General features: G+C 37.4%; 1 protein-coding gene across 2 annotated transcripts; it reads right to left on the reverse strand.

The window, feature by feature from the left end:
- Positions 1–64: 64 nt before the first annotated feature.
- On the reverse strand, positions 65–25,410 carry LOC308701640 (disintegrin and metalloproteinase domain-containing protein 10). Of its 2 annotated transcripts, none has more exons than XM_081384002.1 (15): positions 25,295–25,410; positions 23,216–23,363; positions 22,982–23,100; positions 22,532–22,687; positions 14,344–14,423; positions 13,726–13,845; positions 11,940–12,032; positions 11,003–11,171; positions 5,650–5,810; positions 3,341–3,512; positions 3,044–3,188; positions 2,080–2,263; positions 1,399–1,498; positions 1,003–1,223; positions 65–883 (listed from the first exon to the last, which is right to left on the reverse strand). In XM_081384002.1, exons 1-15 carry the CDS (start codon positions 25,365–25,367, stop codon positions 779–781), a joined length of 2,046 nt encoding a protein of 681 aa, XP_081240128.1. In that variant the 5' UTR covers positions 25,368–25,410; the 3' UTR covers positions 65–778. The 2 variants fall into 2 exon arrangements, with proteins under 2 accessions (XP_081240128.1, XP_081240129.1); XM_081384003.1 differs by lacking the exon at positions 25,295–25,410 and adding an exon at positions 24,990–25,080.
- Between the last annotated feature and the right edge of the window lie 497 nt (positions 25,411–25,907).

The raw sequence follows: 25,907 nt of genomic DNA on the forward strand, positions 1-25,907 counted from the left end.
GCATTTCTTAGAGCACATTATACTCATATAAATTAATTTACAAATTGAATTCTATTAAATATGCTAAGAAACATTTAAATTTCCTATTAAATAGTTTTGGAACTTTTTTACCCCATACGAGCTTAAATGTCACTCAGTTCTCTGTGCTTATCATGGTAACCACCCCAAGGACGACACGAAGAGATAAAATCGTGAAAGCAAATCCAGCAACTCAAACAAACTGGTGTCGCGATATCACTCATCATACCCAAGAGTTTGTAAAACACTACATTTTGACCTTTCTGATATTGTTTTGAACCTGTGATTTCTGGAGGAACCAAATATGCAGAGACAACCAAAAGAAAGCCATTTGCAGGATGACATCTACTGATTTTGTATTGTTGCATTACCAAAAACGTGTTGTGTATGCATGTAGCTACAGCCATCTGTTGTCTATGTTTCTCAAAATTAGAAAGTCATGTTCTTTGATTTCTCTGAAATAAATGTAGGTGATATTGTGTACAAAGTTATTGAGAGCAATGATTTATAGTTGGAAAGCTCAATCCTCAAATCAGCACTGGAGTTAAAATAACTTTCTAAAGACCAATGGTGTGTGACACATGGGCGAAGTAAACTCAAATCATGTTTGGACAGATGCTGTGCATGACTCTCAGCTGTGCATCTGGACAGCCTTCAATGATCAGTCAGATGTTTTGAACATTCATAAGTTGCCTCAAAAGCAATGTATTCTTGCTTGCAGGGGTTTTTGCCAGTTGGAAGGCCCCAGATGGAGAGATGTTTACCTGTCCTCATCAATCTCAAGGGGCTGTCCAAAAACACAGATAGTCCCAGCCATTACTCCTGAAATAGCGAGAATAGCCAGAAGAATTGCCCACCAATGTGCCTACGAAAGAGAAAAGAGAAGTTTCAAATTATATAAAGAAAACTGAGTTAAGGTAAATGAAGGAAATACAAAAAAACAGCCAATGGAAGATTAGACTGTTTCAAATGCGAACAACAAACCTTCATCCAACCGGCCAGGTCATCAAACTCATCCAATTTGAGGAAAGAATTTTTGAGCCTTGCGATTGGGCCGTCCGCATCTAGGACTCGGCAGACTTTAAACCTGTCGCAGTAGCCTCTATTTCCAGAGCAGGGTGATCCAGGATCCAACGCGACACGTTTCCCATTAAAATAGTGCAAAAGAACCGAAGAAGTGGTGCTTGCGCAGGTATTAGGTTTATCTACAGAGGAAAAAAAAGAATAATGCCAAGGAAGTAAACTAAAAATCGGATACAAGAACATATGTGTTTAATTTAGATTTTATAAAGTAGTAAATGTCAGCACAAACAGCTGTTTATGCATCTAATTTATTTGGAGCAGTAAACACATTCTGATGTGGCGGAACATTGTGGTTACCTCTCTGCTGGCAGCACATGTGGCACTTCTCCATCTTGTTCTCTCCCGGACAGTCACATTGCACCATGTCGTACAATGCGCAGAGAGACAGGCCACATTCCTGTGACATCAAGCCACAAGACATTGGTTATAGAGAACCTCAGATTGTATAATAGGGTAATACACAAACAAAAAAAATCCAATTTGTATCACTATGCTCATTAAGCCTAAATAATTCCATGTGTTTAGCTCGCAACCACGCAATCTTTTGGATTTCTTTTGTCTTTTCATTCCCTAATCCCTTCCCAATCTTCTTCATGCAAACAGATATTATTTATGACAATATGATGTTTTTATGAATTTGGACCAAGAAAAGGGGTATTTTGAATTACATATTGCATACATCCTCAAGGCTATGCTCTGACGTTTGTGGAATATCTCCAATACATTGTTTTTTGTAATCTGAATAGTTAAAAATGCATTAAAACTGATGTTAACAAACGGGATCCAAACTACATGTATATGTGGTTTGAAACTGGATTCAAATCTGGATATGTTTCAGTCTGAATGGTCTAACCAGATATTAATGTAAATATGCAGATACACTGTATATGGACTACACTGAATTGAAACAGACACGGATTGAATCCAAATCGAATTAGTACAGTGTGAACACAGCTAAAAAGATATTGTTGGACGTACCCCGTTGAAACAGACACGTGTGCCATCACTGCATATTGTCATGTTGGGCTTGGCGGCAGGTTCTGGACATGCAGCAGTGGAACCGGAGCATACACTTTGGTTGCGGCAATCAGAGTGTCGTTCACACATCAGCCCAGCTTCCTTGAAGACACAATGGGAGCTGCAGCACAGACCCTGGCTAGGACTGAGATAGATAGAACTGTAACTTAAACATTTACCAAAGATCAACTTCAAGAATTTAAGTTTTGTGGACCTGGAAAACTATGATAAGTTCAGGCATTCTATCCCAAATGGTGCTGTTCATGTAGCCTTTATTTGTATCATATGTTTCCATGTAGTCCACAAGACCCTTCGGAAGGGGTGTCCAACCAAGCTCCGGGATGGAACCCTTCCTGAGTAGCTCCAACCCTCTATCAAACACCAGCCAAGACGTTTTGAGTATTTCTGAAGACCTTTATTAGGTGGTTCAGGTATGTTTAACTAGTGTTGGAGATAAACCTGTCAAGAAGGTAGTCCTCTAAACGCATGATGGCAGGGGTGGCCCACCTTTCTGCAGAGTTTACTCCAAATTGCTCCAACTCACCTGTTTGGAAGTTTTAAATAATCGTGAAGACCTTGATTTGCTGGTTTAGCTGTCAAATTGAGATTGGAGCTATAATTTCCAAAAAAAGTAGTAACTCCAGGAGCATGACTGGACACTCCTGGTGTAAGGTCTCCCATTTGTCATTTTATTTAAAAGGGATTTTACTATCACCCACAGCACTTACTATCACCATTGATACATCCTTTTGGAAAGCCCCCTCTGTTGCGGTCTTAACAGTGGTCTGCTATCTAATACTTGATGTGTCTTTACACCACAAAGGATGGGGTTGACAGCACTATTTGGGACCTTAGAGTAAAGAAGTTTAATTTGTCCAAAAAGTCCAAAGGTCATCCTCCTGACACAAAATGGACTGATGCAAACCTGCATTGTTTTTCGGGCTTCAGACGACATTCAACGCCTGAAGGTTCCTTCGAGCTGTAGCAGCATGGATCGCTTTCATTGTGGCCCACGTCGCACTCCTCACCCTTTTCTACGATGCGGTTTCCACAAATGGGCTGCTCACTAACTGACAAGGCAAAACAGGTACATCTCCAGTCAATTTATCTCACGCCATGGAGCCATGAAGATCAGCCCCATTGTAGTAATGATTTAGGACTGAGACAAGCTAACATTCATTAGCATATCTATCCCATCCAAGAATTTAGACAGGGGTCATACCTACAAAACATCTGTCCTTCTTGATACTCAGAATGTTACTCATGTGCCGCAGGCTGCAAGGGGAGAACTTGTCACTGTTCTCCTCAAACTTGTTGGTGGCTTGAGGGAACATCAAGAACCTTCCTTTGTTACCAGTGATCTCCAGGCCTCCACAGTCAGAACCCTCATCGTGCTGCCACAGACAAATCATAAAGTAAAATGTAAACGTTAGAGATGCTCCGGTTGACCGGCCATAAATGGCTTTTAGTTTTATTTAGGCCGATCTCTATTCTGTACTTGCACACAAACTGCATTGCAATCATTTTCCAAAATGTAATTTGTGTGGAAATATAGTGTACAGTCTGTGTACAGGACATTAGCACAGGTCAGAGATGGGACACGCTGAAGATGGACGCAAAGAAGAGAACTAAGATTCACCAGCAGAGCCAATACTATACCAGGCACAGCAAGCTCACTGTTTGCTATGTTTGAAATACAGGAATAAAAATATAAATATTAAATTGGGTATGGGGGGTTATATGAATGAATCTCTGAAGGGAACTGTCTTTAGAAAAATGGCATTTTTTCCCCTCTCACCTTCGTATAAAGTGGTATTTATAATCGCAGTTCTATAAGCGCCACCTACTGTCAGAGAGTGAATTTGCATTTTCATTCAGTCCATCTGCTGTTTTTTAAAATGCAGTGGTTGCCTTGAATTTCAAATGGCTACAGTATATAGAGCATCCACCAAAGACTTTGTCTTCGCAAGCAAAGATGGGTCATGGTTCACCACTTTGTACCATATTTCATGATAGAATTGTCAAACAATTCAAAAATCACATTTCTCAATGAAAGATTGCAAAGTATTTAGGTCTTTCACTACCTACTATACATAATATTGTGAAAAGTTTCAGGGAATCCAGAGAAATCTCAGTCTGTGCAGGGCAAGGCAGGAGACCTCTGTTGAATGTGTGTGACCTTTGAGCCCTCAAAATCGCATTGCATGAGAAACCGTCATGCTACTGTGTTAAATATAGCAACGTGCTCGGGAATACTTTGGAAAACCATTGTTACTTAGCACAGTCTGCCGCTGCATCAAGAAATGCAACTTGAACCTTTTTTATGTTCCATGGGCCTGAGCTCATCTCAGATGGTCTAAAAGACAGTGGAAATGTGTGCTGTGGACAGATGAATCCACGTTTCAGCTTGTTTTTGGGAAAAACTGACTTCGAGTACTCAGTCCCAAAGACGAAAAGGACCATCCAGACTTTCATAAGTGACAGGTGCAAAAGCAAACATCTGTCATGGTATGGGGGCACATCAGTGCAAACGGTATAGGTGCCTTGCATATGTGTGAAGGTACATTGATGTGGAGGTGTATATTGGGATTGTACAGAGACATATGGTCTGCCATCAAGATGACATCTTCCCTGGGAAGCAAGACAATGCCAGGCCTCATTCTGCACATGCTACAAAAGAGTGGTTTCGTAGACACTCTACACTGTAGAATGGATGTGCCTGACTGCTTGCCTACAGTCCAGATCTGTCTCTTATTGAAAATATATGGCCCATCATGAAAAGGAGAATCAGACAACGATGACCACTGAGTGTTAAGCAGCTATCTTGTATCATGCACAATTGTATAAAATACACTAAAGTTGGACAGTGAAACCTTTGAAAAAAAATTCTTCTTACTTTTGTCAGTTAAATATCTACTTTTCCATGGCTATGATGAAGTAGTTATAAAACTACTTCCAGGTATACAAATTGAGCTTTTCATTCACACAAGCTCTGTGGCTCCAGGAAAGATACGAGACAACTGGGCCAAAGGTCATTGGCCCCTTTCCCAGTCCTCCCCATAAATCACAGGTGATGTGGATCCTCTGATCTGCTCTGCATCCCAAATTCAGTCTGGAAACAATGAGCCATGCTTGTCAGTCCTCTGCTTTGAAATGTGACTTAACATGTAAAGGGAACATGGACAGCCGGAGAAGAGCAGAGCTAATCTGCCAAAGAGTCCTAGGAAGTGTGAAGAACATGGCTGCAACAGGTGAAAAAAGATCACTGAAAGGCATTTAGATATGCAACATGCCGATCATATTCTTAGTGTGACATGCTATGCTAAAGCCTGCAATCTTAACAAAAATAAGCTAGTATTTGGGCAACAGTATAGCAGCATGCATTTTCAAAACAAAACAAATTAAGCCAATGAAGATTGCATATTTGATTTGCAAACCCTACATTGATTATAACTATTAATTAAAATGACAGAAGTTTGTTGGTGATATAAACCAGCTGGTGGTGACAGCATAGGCAGACACAGGACTCACAGGGGCTCCAAGACTATGGCCCAACTCATGGGCAAAGGTCAGATGCACGAGTTTGGGAGAAAGGTAGTTGCCGTAGTTCTGAAGGGTGATTAGACCCGTGTTATGGCTGAAATTGCGACCACCCTTCACGATCATCTCAGAGCAGACTCCTCCCCAGTCATCTGAGAATCAGAGAAAGGACAATCTGAAATGAGATTCAAACTAAAAACATCAGTCCACAAACATAAAAACGCTAACTTCAGGCACATGTATTAAAGCAAAGTCCAGTCCTGCTCCAGGAGGGCCACTATTCTATAGAGTTTAGCTTGTGTTTTAGTGCTGAAAACTCTGCATTTATGTGTTTCTTGGAAATCGATGTGTCAGTGAGGTTTAGGTCGGCCAAAATATCTTCTGTCATGATTTACATACTGTAGAGAATGAGAAGAACCCACTAGCAGAGTTGCTTACTTTTCTCATATGAGTTCCCCTGTGTTTCAAGCCTTTATAATGCCAACAGACAATTTTACTGCTGATCATAAGCAGCTGGTCTTTTTCGCACAGACCTAACCAATTACATCATCGTTGACTAAAGTCTGCTGGTGGGTGGTAAGAGAGGTTAGACTTGTAGTTGGTCAAGATCAGCGGGTCCATCAAAGTCCCAAGTCCTGGATTGTTGTAAACCAGGCTGTGAACTCTTTTCGTCTAGCAAAATCAAAGGTCAAGCAAATGTCTTCCTCAGATGTTGTTAGATTTGTGTTTCCCAACCAGGGAGCTGGATTTACAAGAACCATACATTGTGGCTGGATAAACTGGCTAAACATAAAACTTATGTGAACTGTGAGTTTATAGAGGGTTTTATGGTCATCATCTGTATCTCATGTACGCCACACTTCTCACATGAGGAATAGGTCTTCATTTTTTAAATTGCTGAGTCACTTGTCACTGGTTCTAATTAACAGAAACGCAGGAGTTTTAAAATGTTTTAACTTTCCAAAGTAATGTCTAAAAATTCCAAATGACAGCTAAATCAACTGACTGAGAACAGGATGTATTTTTATATAATAGTTTTATTATAAATTATTATTATTATTGTATGTCTGGATTATTAAACTTTATATGTTATTACTATAAGAAATAATCTACACATTAAAATGTTAAAGTCTTGCAGACCACGTCTATCCAGCTATAGTCCTATTAGAAGGAGAATGGTGTGGTCCAGATAAACACATTAAACCAACTATGTGAGCTATATTCAATTAGGCAATGGAATATAAATGCAGTGCATGGTTGCAGAGCTTGCTCATCCAACTGACTAGGAACAGGGCCAAATGAAATGAAGGTGAACCATTTACTCTGGTGTACTCTAGTTCGCAGGCATCTTTACAGAACTTTTGAGCTCATTCAACAACATGTAAGGTGACCAGGATGGTGCCTCAGGGGCGTTGCTGCCTTTCACAGTTGCTATATCAGGCTCTTTTTCCACTGGACTTGCATGGAGCCATTTTTGTCCAAGGTTTTTAGGACACAAGGCTGTTGATTGGCACCACAACACAGTCACTTGAGAGAAGCCATCATGATCTAGGGTTATACTCTGTGAAACAATCAGTGAAAAGTCCAAAGTTACCAACCACAAAGATATGCAGAAGTAATTATCTTGATACCTGAGGCTGAGGACTATGGGAATATTAATATTTTAGGGTTTATTGTACCAGGCCAATAGAGCGCTGCAGTGATGATGGGTTTTTTTTGTAGGCCAAACCGGAAGTTAGCATCGACAACAACTCAATAGGATTTTCCATTGGCTTTTGGATAATTGCAGAAAATAAGCTCCCTTGGCCAACAAAACTTTATGATTCTTAAGGTACGGTCACATTTACCTTTGCGCGATAAAATCCTGCAGGTGAAATGCAGCCATCATTACCAGTCATCATTTTTCACGTGAAGTGAAAATTTTGGAAATCTTAAAGCCTTATTCGCTGCGTTTACCTATTTAAAGCAGTTTGGTTTTGGAACTGACCTCAGAGTAAGCATTCATGCATCGCAGCACTATTGACAATATTGACTATTATGAAATTTTGCTGAAGTTTCACTAATGTAACCACACCATTAAACATTTTGTTCATCTTCGCAAATTAACACAACTTTTATAAAATTTTAAGCCTAAATACAATCGCCAGAAGTAAAAATCTAAACACAGACTATGAATGAACTACACCAGGGCCGCATGACTTCAACATCACTACTACTAAGCTTCCGACAACTCTTACAGTCTTTATTTAAAAGACATTTTGCCTGAAACTTTGAGTTTGAGTTTTTATATTTGTATTGTTCACTGTAATCTTTTTATTGTGTTTTTTTAGGTAGACAATTTTAAGATCTGTCCAGGGACAACGGATGAAAAATAGCCTTTTGACTAATTCTGGTGCATTTGCAGAAATGCTAATTAATGTACACTGTCCCTGTCAAATAAATTAATAAATAAATAAGTTAGAATAGTTTGCAAGAGTGTGATTATAAACACAAGCAAACTAGAGAGTAGATGAGTTTACCTGTTCAGATGTTTAATGTCCCCGACAACCTCTGTAGTCCCAATTAGCCACTTGTTAGCAACTGCCTTATACAAGACAAGTAAAGGCTTGAAAAACAATCACAAGGAGGTATTACTGATGTATTTTATGTTGTAGAATAAAACGTGAAATATCTTAAGTCTGTGTTTACCACACACCTTATTTCAGGAATTTAGCCAAAAACCCATTTTTAAAAAATCCATTGACTTCAGGACAAAAATGCTAACTCGTTTCTGGGTTTTGGCCTACAAAAATACATCCCTGCAGCACTCTATACGACAAACAATATGGGAGGACACATTTAAGATATGGTCCAAGTCATAATGCATTAAGATACTAGAAGAACCACCTATCTATCTATAACCACCATCTATCCCTGTAGCCTATTCCACCATGGAGTAAATTAGTGATCACATGCCTAGTCAAAGACCAAAAGACTGTTGTAGGACTTGCAGATGTCTTGGTTAAATTTTCCAGATGTTAGCATTAGCATCTATCGAGTTTCTTGACATGTTTGGGTGCTAAAGCACTGGAAGTCACTTCAAAGTCATCATCGCTGTGAAGTTTGTCAAAAAAAAGCCTGAATTAACAAGTTTACACATGAGGCCCATCCCGTATGGAATTGAATGCAACTTGATACTGGATTTGCATGGTGTTTAAATGCTAATAAGAGTGTCTAATGAAATCTCCTCACGTGAGGGCTTTGCCATGGAGACAAATGTGGAAAAAGGAATGTGGTTATCCAAGTTTTTGTGGTGGGGGCAGAGGTCTAGCGTGCATAGCTCTCTGGTCACATGTCACCATTGCCATGGATTCACGCCCCCTTTCTTAGCCAATCATGGTCTTCTTTCTTGGTCAATCCCATGGCAAGATTCTAGGATCTCAGCTGGTGGCCTGCAACTCCAACAGCAACAATAATAATCAAAACAATGACTGCTCAGTTTTCTAGCCATATGAGATCCCAGTGGCATTCAGATTCTGAAACCAAGTTGAGGACAGTGTATATTTACAAAGCACTACCTCTGTGAAAGCATCCACTCTGAAAGATCTGAGAGCCATTGAGAGTTAAAATGTAAGGGATGTGTTGGTATATGAGTGAATACCTTCCTGAAAAGACCAACACTGGACCGGTGGGATAAGTTTGCTCGGTTGGGTTACACCAGACACGTTTGTTAGATCTTACTTGAACTGGGACATAACATGGACACAAATTGGTTAATCAAAGTTTTGTTGTAAGGCTGTAAATTTCAGGTTTATCGTGTTATGGTAATATTTCAAACTTTTTTGACAAGGGTAAAAAAATTATTTCCACTTACGTAAATATGATATATAAATAATCATGATATAAAATTAGTAAATTTATATAAGTTAATTTTCAGGAACCATACCTAAAATAAATACTAATAAACAAATGGGAAAATAAATAAATAATACAAAATCAACTTAAATTAAGGGGCAATACATACTAAAAACAAATGGGCAAAATGAAGAGGCAATATATAAATACTATAAAAACCAAAAAACAGAAATAAATAATATGAATGTAAAATAAAGAGAGAAAAAATTACTATAAAAGCAGAAAATTAAATAAAAACAAAAAGGGTAAAAAAATAAACAAATAAATATATAATGAAATTATGTAAAATTAAGACACAATAAATAAATAAATGATATAGGCCTTTAACAGAATCATCTAAATTATGAGGCAAAATATAAATAAAATTATTATTAATATATATCATGCAGCTTCTGTAATCATTTTGTTTAAACAGGGATGGATACAAGTCCAGTGGAAAAATTAAATGGTGCAATGCATAAATATTTCGTATTATGTATGTTGTAACTGTTGTCACACAACTATGCTAAGATGTAACTTAACTGGTGCAACTGGCCCCTGGTGACTCCAGCAGGCTTCTTAACTTACCAGCTTAACCAGCAAGAGTTCCATGGTCAAACTGGACCATTCTGCTTGACTACATGGTTGTGCAACAGCTAGACCAGTATGAACTATAGAAATGAATGCTGTTCTTTTATGAATTAAATGAACATTGAAGATAGGAGATATCCCATTTTTGACATTCAGGATCTTGATAATGTCTAGATTATAGGGAGCGACAAATGAGGTAATGTCCTGACATGTAGAGGAAGTTGCTAATGAGAAGTGCAGCATTCATTGTGTAGCAGAATGTTAATTACAAGGTCAGTTTATCGGTGCTACAAACAATGAACCAACAGTTATTGCTTTGGTTAAAAGGGATTCAAATGATATACTGTAAAGTCTGCTTGTACATTTACGTAGACAACTGTATGCTGGTCTACTCATTCAATTGTGTCTGCTCGTACAATTACGAGAGTCATTGAAAACAAATACTTGACCAGGGAGTTTTGAAGTAAATCTGTCGACCTGTTTCTCTTAAAACTCTCAAAACTGCACACGCAATTACGCAAAAACTCACAGGAAGCTTGTTTCTCTGAATTTTACATGCGAGTACAGTCCTAAACATTTCCTAGAAGTACTTCCCAAAGACCACCACTCCACACCCAGAACCCCAACATCCGCACTGTCTGCAATTTTTCAATAGGGTGTCTAGGGTTTGAGTGATGTTATCAGATCACTTCACTTCAATATCATGTCGCGTCAAGGACAACTGTGGATAGAGGTCACATACCAAAGGCCTATATGCAATACAAGCCCAGATGGCCACCATTGAGTATAATAATATTCTTCCACGTGACCTTTGTTGTGGGCGTCAATGAGGCGGCTTGTGTTACCAATCCAGTCTAGAGCGGATGGGCTGAAATATTACCTGCTTTTCCTTCCCAGGCCAGGCCAAGAATCCCGCTGAAGTCTCTGTCAGTCAAGAGATAAGAAAGACAGTAGTCGCTCCAGTCCATCTCTGAAAACACACTCAACAGCTTCTCAGGTCCAATGTGAGTCTTGCCCAAAGGACTGCTGGGATCTTCCTCTGTGATAACCTGAAATTATCAACCAGTTTTGTGTCAATACAGACCACTGTTGCCAACTATTTTCAATGGAAAGTAGCTAAAGCCTGCTTGAAAAGTTGCTAAATGTCGCTAGATGACGCTATAGACTTTAGTCAGGTCGGACGCCATATTGAATTTAACACGGATGATAATGAGGTTGTGAAGGATAGACTTAGAGTCTTTATATTGGCACGTACTGTATAAAGGACCTAGATCACGTAATTTTCACAACAAACAACGTTTAAATCTGTTTCATGGAGTTTTTGTGTACTAAACGTTTTTGTCTTTTAGAACGACACTTTGTCAGCTGTTAAACCACAGTACAATTCACTAAACACACTGTATTCTGTCCCTCACAGCCTCGTTTTGATTCCTGTTAAAAATGAAATATGGTGCCACCCTGACTAAAGACTTCGTCAATTTTATATTTGTGACATCAATGCATCATATTTGCATTCTGCCTAATGTCGGCATTTTACATGTTTTTTCTCTCCTAATCCATGCTCACATACTGTATTTTTAGATTATATGTATCCAAATGTCCAATAAAACAGTGTCATTTACATATTTTCTGTCAGACAGTGAAACAAGCATGACAGGTTAACTAGCAGTACAAAAAGTCCCTATTTGTCGTTAAGTCTGGCAACACTGATCGAGACTTTAAATCTATGACATAGATGAAGAATTAAGTCATGAGGACAGTGAAAAAACACTTTATGGCTGAAATGATATGTGAAAAAGGGCAAAAAAGGACCTTACAGTGAGGAATTTCACTTTGAAGTTGACCAGATCTATGCCCTTAAAGTCGGCTTTGTCATAAATGTCGTTTACTGCTTTCATGTAGGAGGCGACCTGGAAAACATATTGTTGCATTAAGCTTATGATTAACTGATTTCATCATCAACTCCTGACACCTTATTAGACAGAAATAGCGACAGACCAGTAAAAAGAACGACAGAAAGCTTAATTTTGCCACAGTTATCTTATCAAATTGTTTGATCAATTGAGACACTGTTCTTAAGAGTTTTGGTTGCAACAGTGAATTCTCCAGACAGTCTCTTGCCCCAATCTCTGTCAGTGGAATGAAGCACATTTCACCTCTGAGGGAATGAAACCACTCTGGGGTAAAGAGCCTGGTGAGGAATATGAGTGACAATCTGGCCGCTGTTCCTTACAATGAGCAGGCCAACATGGCCAAGAACAACATATTAGCACACAGCACTGGGTGAATACTGTAATGTGGAAGAAAACTGTGACACACAGCAGGAGTACCTACACCCATTTACACAAACACTTCTGAACTCTTAACATACTGTATATACATATTCTGTATATATATATATATATATATATATATATATATATATATATATATATATATATATATATATATATATATATATCACACACACCAATATATTTATATAAAATCTTAATTATAAAACAATTTAATGTAGTTATATTAATACATTTCTTTATTAATATTGTTTAAATTGTGTGATTTTATTATATGCACTACCATTCAAAAGTTTCGTTGTCATTTATTTATTTATTTAAAGGGAATAATACTTTTATTCAGCAACAACACATTAAATTTATCAAAATAATGTGATGATGCTGAAAATTTAGCTTTCCCATCACATAAAGAAACTAAATGTTCAAATATATTTAAAAAATAAATAGCTATTTATTATTTTTACGGTTTGTTTTTTTTACTGTATTTTGATCAAATGAATGCAGCCTTGGTGAGCATAAGAAACTTCTTTCAAAAACATTTATAAAATCTTACCAATCCCAAACTTTTGAATGGTAGTGTACGTTTTTTTTTTCCCTAAGTACTAATCATTCTTGCTGGGCACAAACATATGGAGCAAAACCCAAAAGACAAGCAACAGTTTTGCCCAGCTCACAAACCAGCTGTAAAAAATAAAACATAACAAAGAGGAATTATCATTTAAAGGGTGTTTTTCAGTTATTCTTTTGGCAGAAACATTGCTTTTCAGGAATATTGTACATGCAGTGATTTGGTAAAGCAATAAAAATCACCAGCTGCGGAAAGTGAGACAAAAACATTGCGTAACCTTCAAAAATAAAATGCAGACAATGGGAACTACCCCCAAAGTAAAAGCTCAGTGACCTCAGGCATAAAGCGGGCGTCCCAGGCCCTAGAACACAGCAATCTGGAAAACTCGTCAGATAAAAGATAACAAATGGTTACTTTAACTTGTGGAAATCCTGTCTTTTATCTTCAGCATACAAACATTACATAACGTTAAGTTCCCCCAATGCAGCTTCAAGACCTTTGTTTTTCACAGCAGCCATAGTAAAGAACTTGGCTTTGGTCCATTGGTGACACACAACCTCACAATTTCGCAGAAATCTCCGATGGGATTGAGGAAAGGAACATGCTGCGAATCCCACTTCGGGGAGATTGGGTCCCGAAGGGGGGCAAAACTTTAGAGTCAACAAGAAAAATATTGTGCTTATCACCCTATAGACTTTAAATCAAAGTTGAATGAATCTTTTGAGCACTATGGGAACTCACCTGAGCCACAACAGCTTCAACACTTCCAAAGCGTTTGTAAAAGCGGTAGTCTGCATGGAGGTGCAGAAGACAGCTGGTTTTGGACTGGTCGACCTTCCGCTTTGACCTGGAGACCGGTACCTGTTGTGGGTCACAAGATGGAGAACTTTGAGAAGGCCTGAAGGAACAATGTAAGGAGAAGGTTCACATCTGGTTTTTCAATCCTGCCACCAAACAGCTGGAAATGATGTGTTGTAGTAAATATGAGCTTAAAATATAACAGAAGCATGTTATCTGATTTAAAAACACGGCAGGTTGTCCTTGCACCCATTTTGGGTAAATTAACACATGGCTTTAACCCAATCAGGACCTTCAAACAATAGATAGATCGGACAGATAGTACTCTATCCCGAGCAGTAGCTTGGGTCGCCTCTTAAAAACAGGACATGGTGGTAGGGCGAAACAATCATTGAATGACATTACGAACCGTTTATGTAATGACAGCCGATTTAAGAAAGCTCTGAACATCTGATTTCTGAATTATTTCCAGACTTAGTGAACCTCTAAAATAAATGATTAGGGAATGTAAAGACACACTCTACGGGGCTGAACTGAAAACGAGGTGAGGTCATGTCTGACCTCTTGGTGGTTTTGGACAAGATGCTGCAGCCGCTCGGCACCACAGAAGCCAACATGATTGCCTCTCAAGGGAGTGGTGTCTGTGGGAAAAATAAAAAAATAAAAATCACATTAAAGGGTTACTATATGGGAGTCAACAAGGGATAAAAAGGCTGTAATTAACTTTTTTTTATTACTAAAACTGAAACTATTAAGAATCGTTTTCATTAAAGCTGAAATAAGATAAAACATATGAAAAACTTAAACTTAAAAAACCTAAATGAAAATTAAAAATGTTTCTTTGGCAGCTAACTGAAATAAGTTGACATACTAACTAAAATTACTAAAAATAAAGCTGAAATTAAATAAAGTAAAGCTACATAGAAATATATATTTTTTTTAAATGACAAAAGCGCATAAAAATTACTGAAAGTTAAATTAAAATTAAATAGAAAACTGAAAATATAATAATAAAAGTTGATTCAAGATATTAAGTAGTATAATAGTATATAATACTTAAATAACAAGATTTGATAAAAAAAGGAAGGCGTTCAGATTAGTTTTAGGAACGTTTTAAGTGACCTTTTAGTGGTTTCTGGCACCATCCAAATTTTCTTTAAATTAGGTTCTTCTCAGATAAAAAACAAAACAAGATTTTTTATATATATATAAATATCATACATTTTAAAAATTAATTAATGAAGCCCAATATACTCCTTATTGGTGTCCAGCGAAATGCAGGACTTTGATGTACAGACAATCTGACAAAGATTGCAAAAATCTTGGACCCGCTTGTACAGCCTTGAAATTAAGAATGCATTGCAAAACCGAGGTGCTTGCTCAAGAGAGCTCTTTTCTAACCCCTGTCGAAAACTCTCATTGTGACATAATTACTAACTGTACTAAACTTTGGTAGACGTGACTAGGGCTGGGCGATATGGGCAAAAAAAAAAATCACGATAATTTTTTTATATCAGTCGATATCGATAATTATCACGATAAAAGTCAAATCTTTATTTATTTCAAGTTTAAAGGCATATTTTTGCTCCTAAGTAAAAGTTGTAGAAACCAGAGCGTTAACTGTGGTTTTAAACTACTCTTTATTGTCAGAACATATCAGGACAAACACTTGCCAAACAGGTGAACATTTCACAAATCTGAGGTAGAACATTCAAACATTTGTCATTTTTCCTTAACAAAATAAATATATTTATTGGACAATTTCTTAGTTTCTGCATGTGCTAATTTTTTTTTTTTTTTTTTTTTTTTTTGGTAAAATGTAACATTCTGACTGTTTGAGTTTTATTAAACTTAACTATTGGTCATCCAGTATCATGCATTTAGATCATGACAACCACAGATGAAACCAGGCATAGCCTGTAGCACCTCACTATCATGGCAAAGTGTAACTTTATGGTTTCTATGGTATTTGTATGAAAAACAGTAGCCTAAATACATTATTAAATACTGTAATTATATTCCATTAGTCCTTTAATACATTGTCTACATTAATGGACTACAGTAAATCCATGGTAAATGATGGGAATTTGTAGAAGGAAAAGCCTTCTGACTGTATCGCTGCGCACAGTGTTTCTCCTGTTTGTCAGCGCTGTTTCATCTGCCTTTAAACTGGTTTAAATCACGGAGACATTTGTGTTCTTCGCTGAACTCAAGCGCTTCTCACTGGATTTCGTGACCGAGACCGATCAGTAAACGCATCTGCTCTAGTGAGCTCGCGCTCGCGCTGCCGTTTGGACTTTGAGCCGAGCGGATAAATGGTCCGTGTGGCGTGCGGTTCAAATGAGTTTCATTCCGCTTTTGGCGCATAAACATTATCGAACATTTATCGACCTCTTGATATCGTTTTATCGAGAAAAATTATATCGCGATAATTATCGTTATCGTTTTATCGCCCAGCCCTAGACGTGACACTACCTTACGACTAATGAAGGAAAAAGTTTTGATAAAAAGTCCAACCTTTTATGTTATTTATATGTTTTATCACAGTCTGAATTTAAAAGGAAGAACAAGATTTGTACATTTCCTGGAGAAAACATGAGTGGGGCTGGCTGGACCAAGCAAAAGTGTTGTGGGTGGTTGCCAGGGTGTTGCTAAGGAGTTTTGGTGGTTTAACACATTGCTGAGGGTGATTTATAGGTTTCTTATTGGGCCAACTCAAAATCTAGCCTAGTCAATTGTTTTTTTCACCCATTTTGTCATCTGCTAGACAGAGAAAGTCTGAATGCTTAGAAACATAAAAGCAAATGGGTGTACACTATGGGTTATTTAGTACATTAAGGCCCTTTCACAAGAAGGATGATAACTATAATGTTTTAATAATAGCTTTAATTCTGTGAGAATAGTGGAGTCCAGATACCAACTACGATGATCAAGACACAGAGGAACGATATCATTGGAATCACTTTCACAGTATTTTTTTTCCAGCTAAAACATTGACAGCCAATCAGAATCCACTTGCAGACGACATAACTGCAGTGCAGGCTTATAATGAACAGAATTAAAAACATTTCACCTTCAAAGACTCCTACAAAAGCCACAGTGCTCCTAAAGTCTGAAAAGAAACACCTTGATAATGCTGTTATATTCTTCTTCTTAAAGAATAACTTAAAAACATTCACATAGAAACTTCAATCAACTACAAAGAATAGCAAGGCAATGTTTGGTCTTATGCTGCACTGATTGTTTGTGATAGCGGTGCATCGCGACCCCAACCAGACATAACAATAGGGGTACGACCTTAAAACTCAAAAACAAGGTTTTACATTATGAATTCACATTCAGGACGGTCCCTAGAATCACACAAATCAGATTAAACATTAATTTGAAGTTGAGGGCAAAAAAAAAAAAAAAAAAGTTCATGCAAAGTCAGGTGGTTGACATCCACAACAGCCTGGTTAAGTTTTACCTACACTGTAAAATGACTGGGAGTTAACCTGGGAGTAAATGTCAGGATGTTCCTTGACTTTTACTAGTGAAGCGACATGATTGGATCACACCATGCTGGTGTGCAAGAATCAACCAATAAGAATTCTTTAATGTAAATGAGGTGGTCCCACTGCTGGTCTCAGATCACGCCTTGGAACGTGATCATAGTTTCTATAAACAATAAGGCTAGTAGAGTTGTTCCTGGATCGGTGAGTTTGAGTAGAGAGAAATGGAGCATGTGAGAAGGAAGGGTAAATGTCGGACATTGACCCATTGATGGAATTACTTCCAGACTTTGGCTTCACCCTGTGCCTCTCTTTCAAGTTGTGCATGTGGAGATCAGGGCAAAAAGGTTTCAGGAGTTGTTTGAGGAAAATATGCCTGAATTTATTGAGAAACAATCCATACCAGAGGGGAGCGGAAATTAAAATGAATGTTTATCCAAGAACACTTGCAGAATCTAATCTGGAGTTTAGATTATTAGTATGCAAGTTCCTTGGGAAGCAAACAGACATTGGTGTTGCTAAAATTTCGATTTTAAAGATTACGTTTTTATTTCCTGTAAAGCTGCGATGTGTGTTGTGAAAAGCGCTATACAAACAAGTTTGACTTGACTTAGGATTTGACAATAAATTGATAATGAAATTCAACTGGGAAACCATCCTAATTCTGTGTTTATATCTATGTTTCTCATGCGTTGCTTCTGATTGGTTGTTTCGTTTATTCAGCCAGCTGCAGTGAAACCTAATCAAAGCTGCTCCTTTTCCTGTTAGTTTTAACTTCCAGATGGTAGACAAACCAGGGCATTGTCCAAAAATGAGATGAATCGGTGTATAAATAACAGATCTGTACAATCAGCTTCAGTCATCAAGTAACTCAAACAGGAAATCCGTCACTTAAAATTGCTCCAAATTACAGTGCAAATTAGTACACCTTTAAAAAAAAAAAAAAAAAAAAACCAACCCTGTTTAAACCAAAAAAGGTCACATTTTCACTTTTTGCTATGGAAAATTGGTGCACGTATATTGGAAATTTTTCTAGCATATTCTTTTACTGGTATTTTACTGTTAGTTTTGTTTTGTTCAATTTTCACATTAATTATATGTCATCAAAGACATTTACTAGACAAATATTACTATGAATGGAAGAAAGTGGCATAATATGGCTAAATAAGTCCCACTTTCTAAATAAAGGAACCAATCGTCAATTGGTAGTCATTGCGTAACTGCAACTGCCTTTAGAAGCTCCGGTTCCTATGTAGAAACATTTTCTGAGATGAAGCATTCAGAAGCAAAATTTATGAGACAGTTGTTGTCAGATTTCATTGGTGATTTCAAATCTAAAATTTAATCGTATGCTTGGTGAACAGCTTAGGAGAATTTGATATAGAAGCTGTAATATGAATGAAATAGCTTCCCCAGATGCCCATCGAGTCAAATGATTTGCCTTAAAGGGACATTGATGTAATTCATACTTTTGCTGTTTTTTAAAAAGTAGTTTATAGTAAAAATTATTAAATTTTTAATCCAGTTAAATACAAATAAAGAATTTTACCATGGTAAATTACAGTTAATAAACAGCTTTTTTACTGTAGCATCATTTTAATTTTTTTTGTTACAATTACAAACATTATTTACTGCAACAGTGATTCACTTTATGCTAATTCTGTTCATATTTCTCACATATTATGAAGTTAGGCATACTATAGTTATATGGTGCACCTTTAAAAACATATCCAAAGCTTTAAATATATGAATAACCTGCCCCGGCTGGACCCATGGGAAACCTTGAAACCTTGTAACCTTGGAATGGTGTGACTTCAACCACGAGATCACATGACCACAAATATCCACAGACTATACATTGGTCTCTCTGCCAATGTTTTCCTCCATGCTATACAAAAACAGGAACACATGATCCTTAACCCCCCTCCCTTTTTTTTTTCTTACTCTTTTTTTTTTAACCAACCCCGCGAAGGAAGTACACAAACACAAGTGGAAATCCCAGAAATGGCATTAAAAACACTCCAGGGTAGAAAAGTCTGGGGAACACTAATGAAAATGCAACTATTTTGCTTTCCTGTATAAATTCATATCGAGCATCTTGAGTTTCATCTGAAGCAAATCTGACCTTTTGTACAAAAGTTTCCCAAAAATAAAAAAAATGTGTCATGGTCTCAGACTGACACATTGAGTTAATGTAAGTCTATTACTTACAATAAATGACAGATATCTTTAATCCTTGTAAACTGGTTCTGCTCTCTAGGCTTGCTACTTAAAACAATCATTTCCATGTCAGTTGGCAGAGAAAGAAGGAAGGCTACTAGGATTTAAAAATGACTTGGCTGAACAATAAATGCATTAAGGTTATTATCAACCTTCTCTGTTACATTTATCATGGTAGTTTCAGGTATAAACATACTCACTTGTGAGATTTTTAATATTTATCATTTTTTAACAATCATTATTACATGGCTTGGCTGAATTCCAATATAGAATGCGGTCTGTTATTTCTTTATAACAGACCGCTGCGAAGTATAACAGACCGTTGCCATGAAAAACAGCGCGTTGCTATGGACGCGGAACGGACTATTTTCTTTAGCGGAAGCAATACAATCGTTTTTAAATCAATAACCCCTTTTTAAATCAATAATTCGCGGCAAATTATTTATTTATTTTGTAGGTAGCCATGTAATAAGCGGGATAATGTATAGTGAGCCGGTTGTTATAGTGAATAACAACCCCTTCAGGCTGATTCAAGATCCCTCCGCTTCGCGTCGGGATCCCGTTCAGCCTGTCGGGGTTGTTATTCACTATAACAACCGGCTCACTATACATTATCCCTTACATAAAACGTGCAACACGTCCAGCTCCTCTGCCTGCAAAACTTAGCATATTATCAGGGCATTGAACTGCAGTAAAATACCCCACGCAGTTCATGTTTGGACAAAGAGAAAGTACAAGTTTCACTTTTAAAACTTACTTTCTACATGAATATGATAGTTTATCTCCAAAAGTAGCTTTGTTTTTACCACCAAATATTTTTAATTACTATCATAAATATATACAGTGAGGAAAATAAGTATTTGAACACCCTGCTATTTTGCAAGTTCTCCCACTTAGAAATCATGGAGGGGTCTGAAATTGTCATCGTAGGTGCATGTCCACTGTTAGAGACATAATCTAAAAAAAAAAATCCAGAAATCACAATGTATGATTTTTTAACTATTTATTTGTGTGATACAGCTGCAAATAAGTATTTGAACACCTGAGAAAATCAATGTTAATATTTGGTACAGTAGCCTTTGTTTGCAATTACAGAGGTCAAACGTTTCCTGTAGTTTTTCACCAGGTTTGCACACACTGCAGGAGGGATTTTGGCCCACTCCTCCACACAGATCTTCTCTAGATCAGTCAGGTTTCTGGACTGTCGCTGAGATACACGGAGTTTGAGCTCCCTCCAAAGATTCTCTATTGGGTTTAGGTCTGGAGACTGGCTAGGCCACGCCAGAACCTTGATATGCTTCTTACAGAGCCACTCCTTGGTTATCCTGGCTGTGTGCTTCGGGTCATTGTTATGTTGGAAGACCCAGCCTCGACCCATCTTCAATGCTCTAACTGAGGGAAGGAGGTTGTTCCCCAAAATCTCGCAATACATGGCCCCGGTCATCCTCTCCTTAATACAGTGCAGTCGCCCTGTCCCATGTGCAGAAAAACACCCCCAAAGCATGATGCTACCACCCCCATGCTTCGCAGTAGGGATGGTGTTCTTGGGATGGTACTCATCATTCTTCTTCCTCCAAACACGTTTAATGGAATTATGACCAAAAAGTTCTATTTTGGTCTCATCTGACCACATGACTTTCTCCCATGATCATCCAAATGGTCATTGGCAAACTTAAGACGGGCCTTGACATGTGCTGGTTTAAGCAGGGGAACCTTCCGTGCCATGCATGATTTCAAACCATGACGTCTTAGTGTATTACCAACAGTAACCTTGGAAACGGTGGTCCCAGCTCTTTTCAGGTCATTGACCAGCTCCTCCTGTGTAGTTCTGGGCTGATTTCTCACCTTTCTTAGGATCATTGAGACCCCACGAGGTGAGATCTTGCATGGAGCCCCAGTCCGAGGGAGATTGACAGTCATGTTTAGCTTCTTCCATTTTCTAATGATTGCTCCAACAGTGGACCTTTTTTCACCAAGCTGCTTGGCAATTTCCCCGTAGCCCTTTCCAGCCTTGTGGAGGTGTACAATTTTGTCTCTAGTGTCTTTGGACAGCTCTTTGGTCTTGGCCATGTTAGTAGTTGGATTCTTACTGATTGTATGGGGTGGACAGGTGTCTTTATGCAGCTAACGACTTCAAACAGGTGCATCTAATTTAGGATAATAAATGGAGTGGAGGTGGACATTTTAAAGGCAGACTAACAGGTCTTTGAGGGGCAGAATTCTAGCTGATAGACAGGTGTTCAAATACTTATTTGCAGCTGTATCACACAAATAAATAGTTAAAAAATCATATATTGTGATTTCTGGATTTTTTTTTTTTTTAGATTATGTCTCTCAAAGTGGACATGCACCTACGATGACAATTTCAGACCCCTCCATGATTTCCAAGTGGGAGAACTTGCAAAATAGCAGGGTGTTCAAATACTTATTTTCCTCACTGTATATCTATATATATATACACAATATTGAACTTAATTCAATGGTATTTTACACATACATACATATATATATATATATATATATATATATATATATATATATATATATATATATAGCATAATAACCAAACTGTAGTGAGGTTTATCATTAAAATAAAAAATAAAATATGAATTCTCCAAAAGGGTTAAAAAACAAACTTAAATCAAGATGCAATAAATAGTAACTATTTTAAGTTTTGACAAATTGGTAGCTAATTCATTCAAATTCATATAAATCTGCTTATGCCCCATTGATGATTAGGTTTAGGGGTGGACCTTCATGCTTCCTTTTCCCCCTAAAAACTGGTTTCCACACAAATCGCATCATACAAATTCATTCGAAATCGCCACCTCATGAGATTGAGTTGGAAAAGTTTTATTATATCGACCAGTTCTAACTTAACCACTATATTAATCTTGTTTTATGGCTTTTTAGTCTATCGGAAAAAGAAAAAAAATACTTATCAATACAACGGTGAACACACAAGAAAGGACATGAGAAAGTTTTGTTGGGACTAAATCACAGCTTAAACGTAAGAAATGCGTTTTATAATCACTTACCCACATCATCCTCATGATAAATAATGGAATGGTGGTCAGAGTTGGGGGTGTCGTATCTGTCAGTGGGCTCCACGTAGAACGTCCCATTGGCTGTTGTGATCGAGCCTTCAAACTGACCCTCAACAACAGAACCTTGACATGAGGATCCACTGTCATCTATGGGAGAGAAAATATTGTATCTTACACTGTAAAAAGTGATCAGTTGACTTAAGTGAGGAAACCCGTTACCTTAAAATTATGAATAAACTTCATGCGTAATTGAAATATTAAGTTATGCGTATTGTCAAGTTAACATAACTTAATTTTTTCAATTACACATGAAGTTTATTACTTAATTTTAAGGCAACGGGTTTCCGCACTTTTTTTACATTGTCAATTGATCACTTTTTACAGTGTAGGCTATTAACATTAATTATAGATAAACGGTGTGGCTGCCAAAACAATCCCTACCTTCTAGTACTCCTGAATATATGTGAGAGAGATCCACCATCTGAGTTTCATCTTCTGACTGGACCTTAAAATCTTCTGTGAAGCCATTTACATCTGGCTTGAGACGCAGGTGGAATGCCCTTCAAGAAATCAGTGCTTAATAAACGTTTGTAAGTGGACAATATGGTGGGATGATTAAGATGTGTGACTGGACATCATAGGAAACTTGTGGAAACAAAAGTAGAAACTTTCTACCTTTGAAAGGCGTTGAAGTCTAGATGAAGCTCTTGATTGTTCAAATGTGTCTCGCGTCTGATGCGCTGGTGTTGTTGTTTTAAGAGCTCTCGGTCATAAGATAGGCCTTCATAGTGTTTTATGTACTTGCCAAAGTCTTGTAAAGCTTCTGAAATATTTGGAACAAAATATAATGTTAAATTCGAGTCCAATTTATTTATCCCCACAAATCCACAGACAACTAAACCCCAACGTAGCTGTTTTATATTGAGAAAATCACAAAATATTAGAGTTTTTGCGTTCCACCACGCTATTTTCTAAACTGTTTTTCAACGTAACGTTAAATAACATTATCTCGATCAGACCCGTTGGTCTCGATTAGACGACAGCTTTTTCACCGTCTCGCGCATTTTCTTGCGCACGAGAGACACCATTTCAAATTAAAAGTTTTTTTTTTTATTTAACATTTTTCATTTACAAACTCAAGAAACAACTCAATAAAAACAACAACAAAATAAAAACATAAATTCACATAATTCTATATTTAGTCATACACTGTATTCACATAGCCTACATTGTAAATAAGTAATAACGTTAAGTAGCAAAACTTAATAGGCTTGAAAACAAAAATAAAAACAAAAATCCAACACTAAGGGGGGCTGAAATAATACAACACACGCTTTAAAATAATAAATACTGTATTCTTAAATGTCAAGTTAAAAGTTGTATGTCCACTCCTCGATATCAAAATAGTGGGCCAATCAGAAGAAACAGGGGCATCACAGGCACATTGGCTGTATCCGAAATCTTATTTTAATAAGTATTCCTTCATGACTGCTAAAAAAGTATGACATGCCTACGTTCGCCATTTTGTCATTATCATGTGACCTACTTGTCAGTTGTGTTGCTTCACTGCCATTCATAAATTCTCTCCAGTGGCCTCATGGGACAGTAAAGTGTCCATCATATGCACATTTCAGAATCTCGCTGAAGAAAGTAGGTCATCAGTGTACTTTTTGCCTATTCTTTTAAGAGGGCGAATTTGGACGTAATTATTTTGTCATATACCGTTATTCGCTTAGAAGTATGCGATTTCGGATGCAGCCCCAGCCTAAAGTGGATTTGCTGGCCTGTTGACTGGTTTTAGAGAGGTTTGGGGAACTTTTCAGCTAGTCAAGCTGGGAGACCATGCTCGCCCCCAGCTAAACACCTGGATAAGCCTGGGAGACCAGCAAAACAGCTTAGGCTTGTTCAAGCATGTTTTCCTTTTTCTTTTTTTTTGCAAGTTGTCCGCCATTTCTGCTATTTACGTTGTTGTTGTTGTTGTTTTTGTTGTTTTTGATCACATTACATAAAATGCATTAGAAACCCCTGTTCTGTGGAGCACTTTTGTCACATTTTAAACGCAAGAACATATTCTGTTTGAACAGCTAATGCTCACATAATGCTACAGTGTTTTGAGTTTGCCACTGTTGCCTTTGGCTTGCTCAGTTGGGGATACTTAATTTAATTAATCAATCAACAATACTATTGATCAGCATTACCAAACGTGGACGTTTTACACTAGAAACAAACACTGATGTACTATTTTATTTAATACTGTGAAGCTGCTTTGATACAATCTGTATTGTGAAAAGCGCTATATAAATAAAGTTGACTTGACTTGGCTTAAGTTAAAATAACATACTTGGCTTGATAATAATCTTTGGACACAAATCGTTTATTTTGTCCATTTTATCGTCTATCAAATGAAAACTGTTTTGCTTTAAAAACAAAACAAAAAGTAATAGCATACCTCACCACCACAAGCCGTAGCACAAACGGTGCAGGTCAAGTTATTTGCCAAAGTGTGATACTTTGGGGTTTGTCCAAATAACTAACCGTAAGTATGAACAACAAGAGTGTAAAATTCCTTAACAAGACCTCTAACTATGACTAAAAGTGTTCTTATATACAAAATCTTATTTTGATTCAGGCAAGTTGAGGCAAACTACAATGAAAGAGGCCAAAACAACTTTAGTAATTTAGACAAATGTCCTTATATTGACCTCAGATAAGCCCACCACCTGCTGCAAGACAAAGCATGAAGAGATTTCTTACCTGTAAAATGTCCTCTAGATAAAATATAAATCAGCAGATAAATCTTGGAGGCGCTCAAAAGTTTGGCTACCATGTCGTCTTAGCTCACTAGGTGCTTGAAACCTATTCTGAGGAATGTTTCTGGCTATACATGCCTGAACTACACTAACTAGGCATATACAGACTTGTTGATCTGTTTTGAAGGAGGACCACAATTTAAATTCAGTTTCTAAAGTATAACAGGAATTTTTAATGAGGTTTGCTCAGGGAAACAATGACATGTTGGGTCCCCCACATCCATGTTCTTCCAAGGCTTTAAAAAGGATTTTTCTTTTTCTTTTGGGAAACTTCCATAAATCTCATTGTATAGTTGACTGCGGGGGAGAACAGAAATTCTCATGGGTGTGTGGTACAGCAATTGAAATTCCAGCTTTGCTCAGGTTTTGTTCCAAATGGCTTGGTCCACATGTCAACGTATTTGCAGATGAGAACATGTGCCAGTTCAAACAGCAAAACATTGCTCAGACATGAAGCAATGGACAGTATTATTAGGAATGAGGACAACCAGCAGTTCTAGGATATTGGTCTTGTAGACAGCATTCATTTATCAAGAATTTCTTGGCAGATTTCAGCA

The sequence above is a fragment of the Scardinius erythrophthalmus genome (assembly GCF_964197995.2).
Source record: "Scardinius erythrophthalmus genome assembly, chromosome: 14".
NCBI lineage: Eukaryota > Metazoa > Chordata > Actinopteri > Cypriniformes > Leuciscidae > Scardinius > Scardinius erythrophthalmus.

What these genes read in the sequence shown, in the direction of transcription:
- LOC308701640 (XM_081384002.1), bottom strand. Translation starts at nt 25,367, where the DNA reads ATGGTAGCCAAACTTTTGAGCGCCTCCAAGATTTATCTGCTGATTTAT. An exon ending in TTGAAGCTGTTGTGGCTCAG is followed by an intron (nt 12,033 to 13,725) that starts GTGAGTTCCCAT and finishes TATGTTTTCCAG; the next exon opens with GTCGCCTCCTACATGAAAGC. An exon ending in GCCATAGTCTTGGAGCCCCT is followed by an intron (nt 3,513 to 5,649) that starts GTGAGTCCTGTG and finishes TGTCTGTGGCAG; the next exon opens with CACGATGAGGGTTCTGACTG.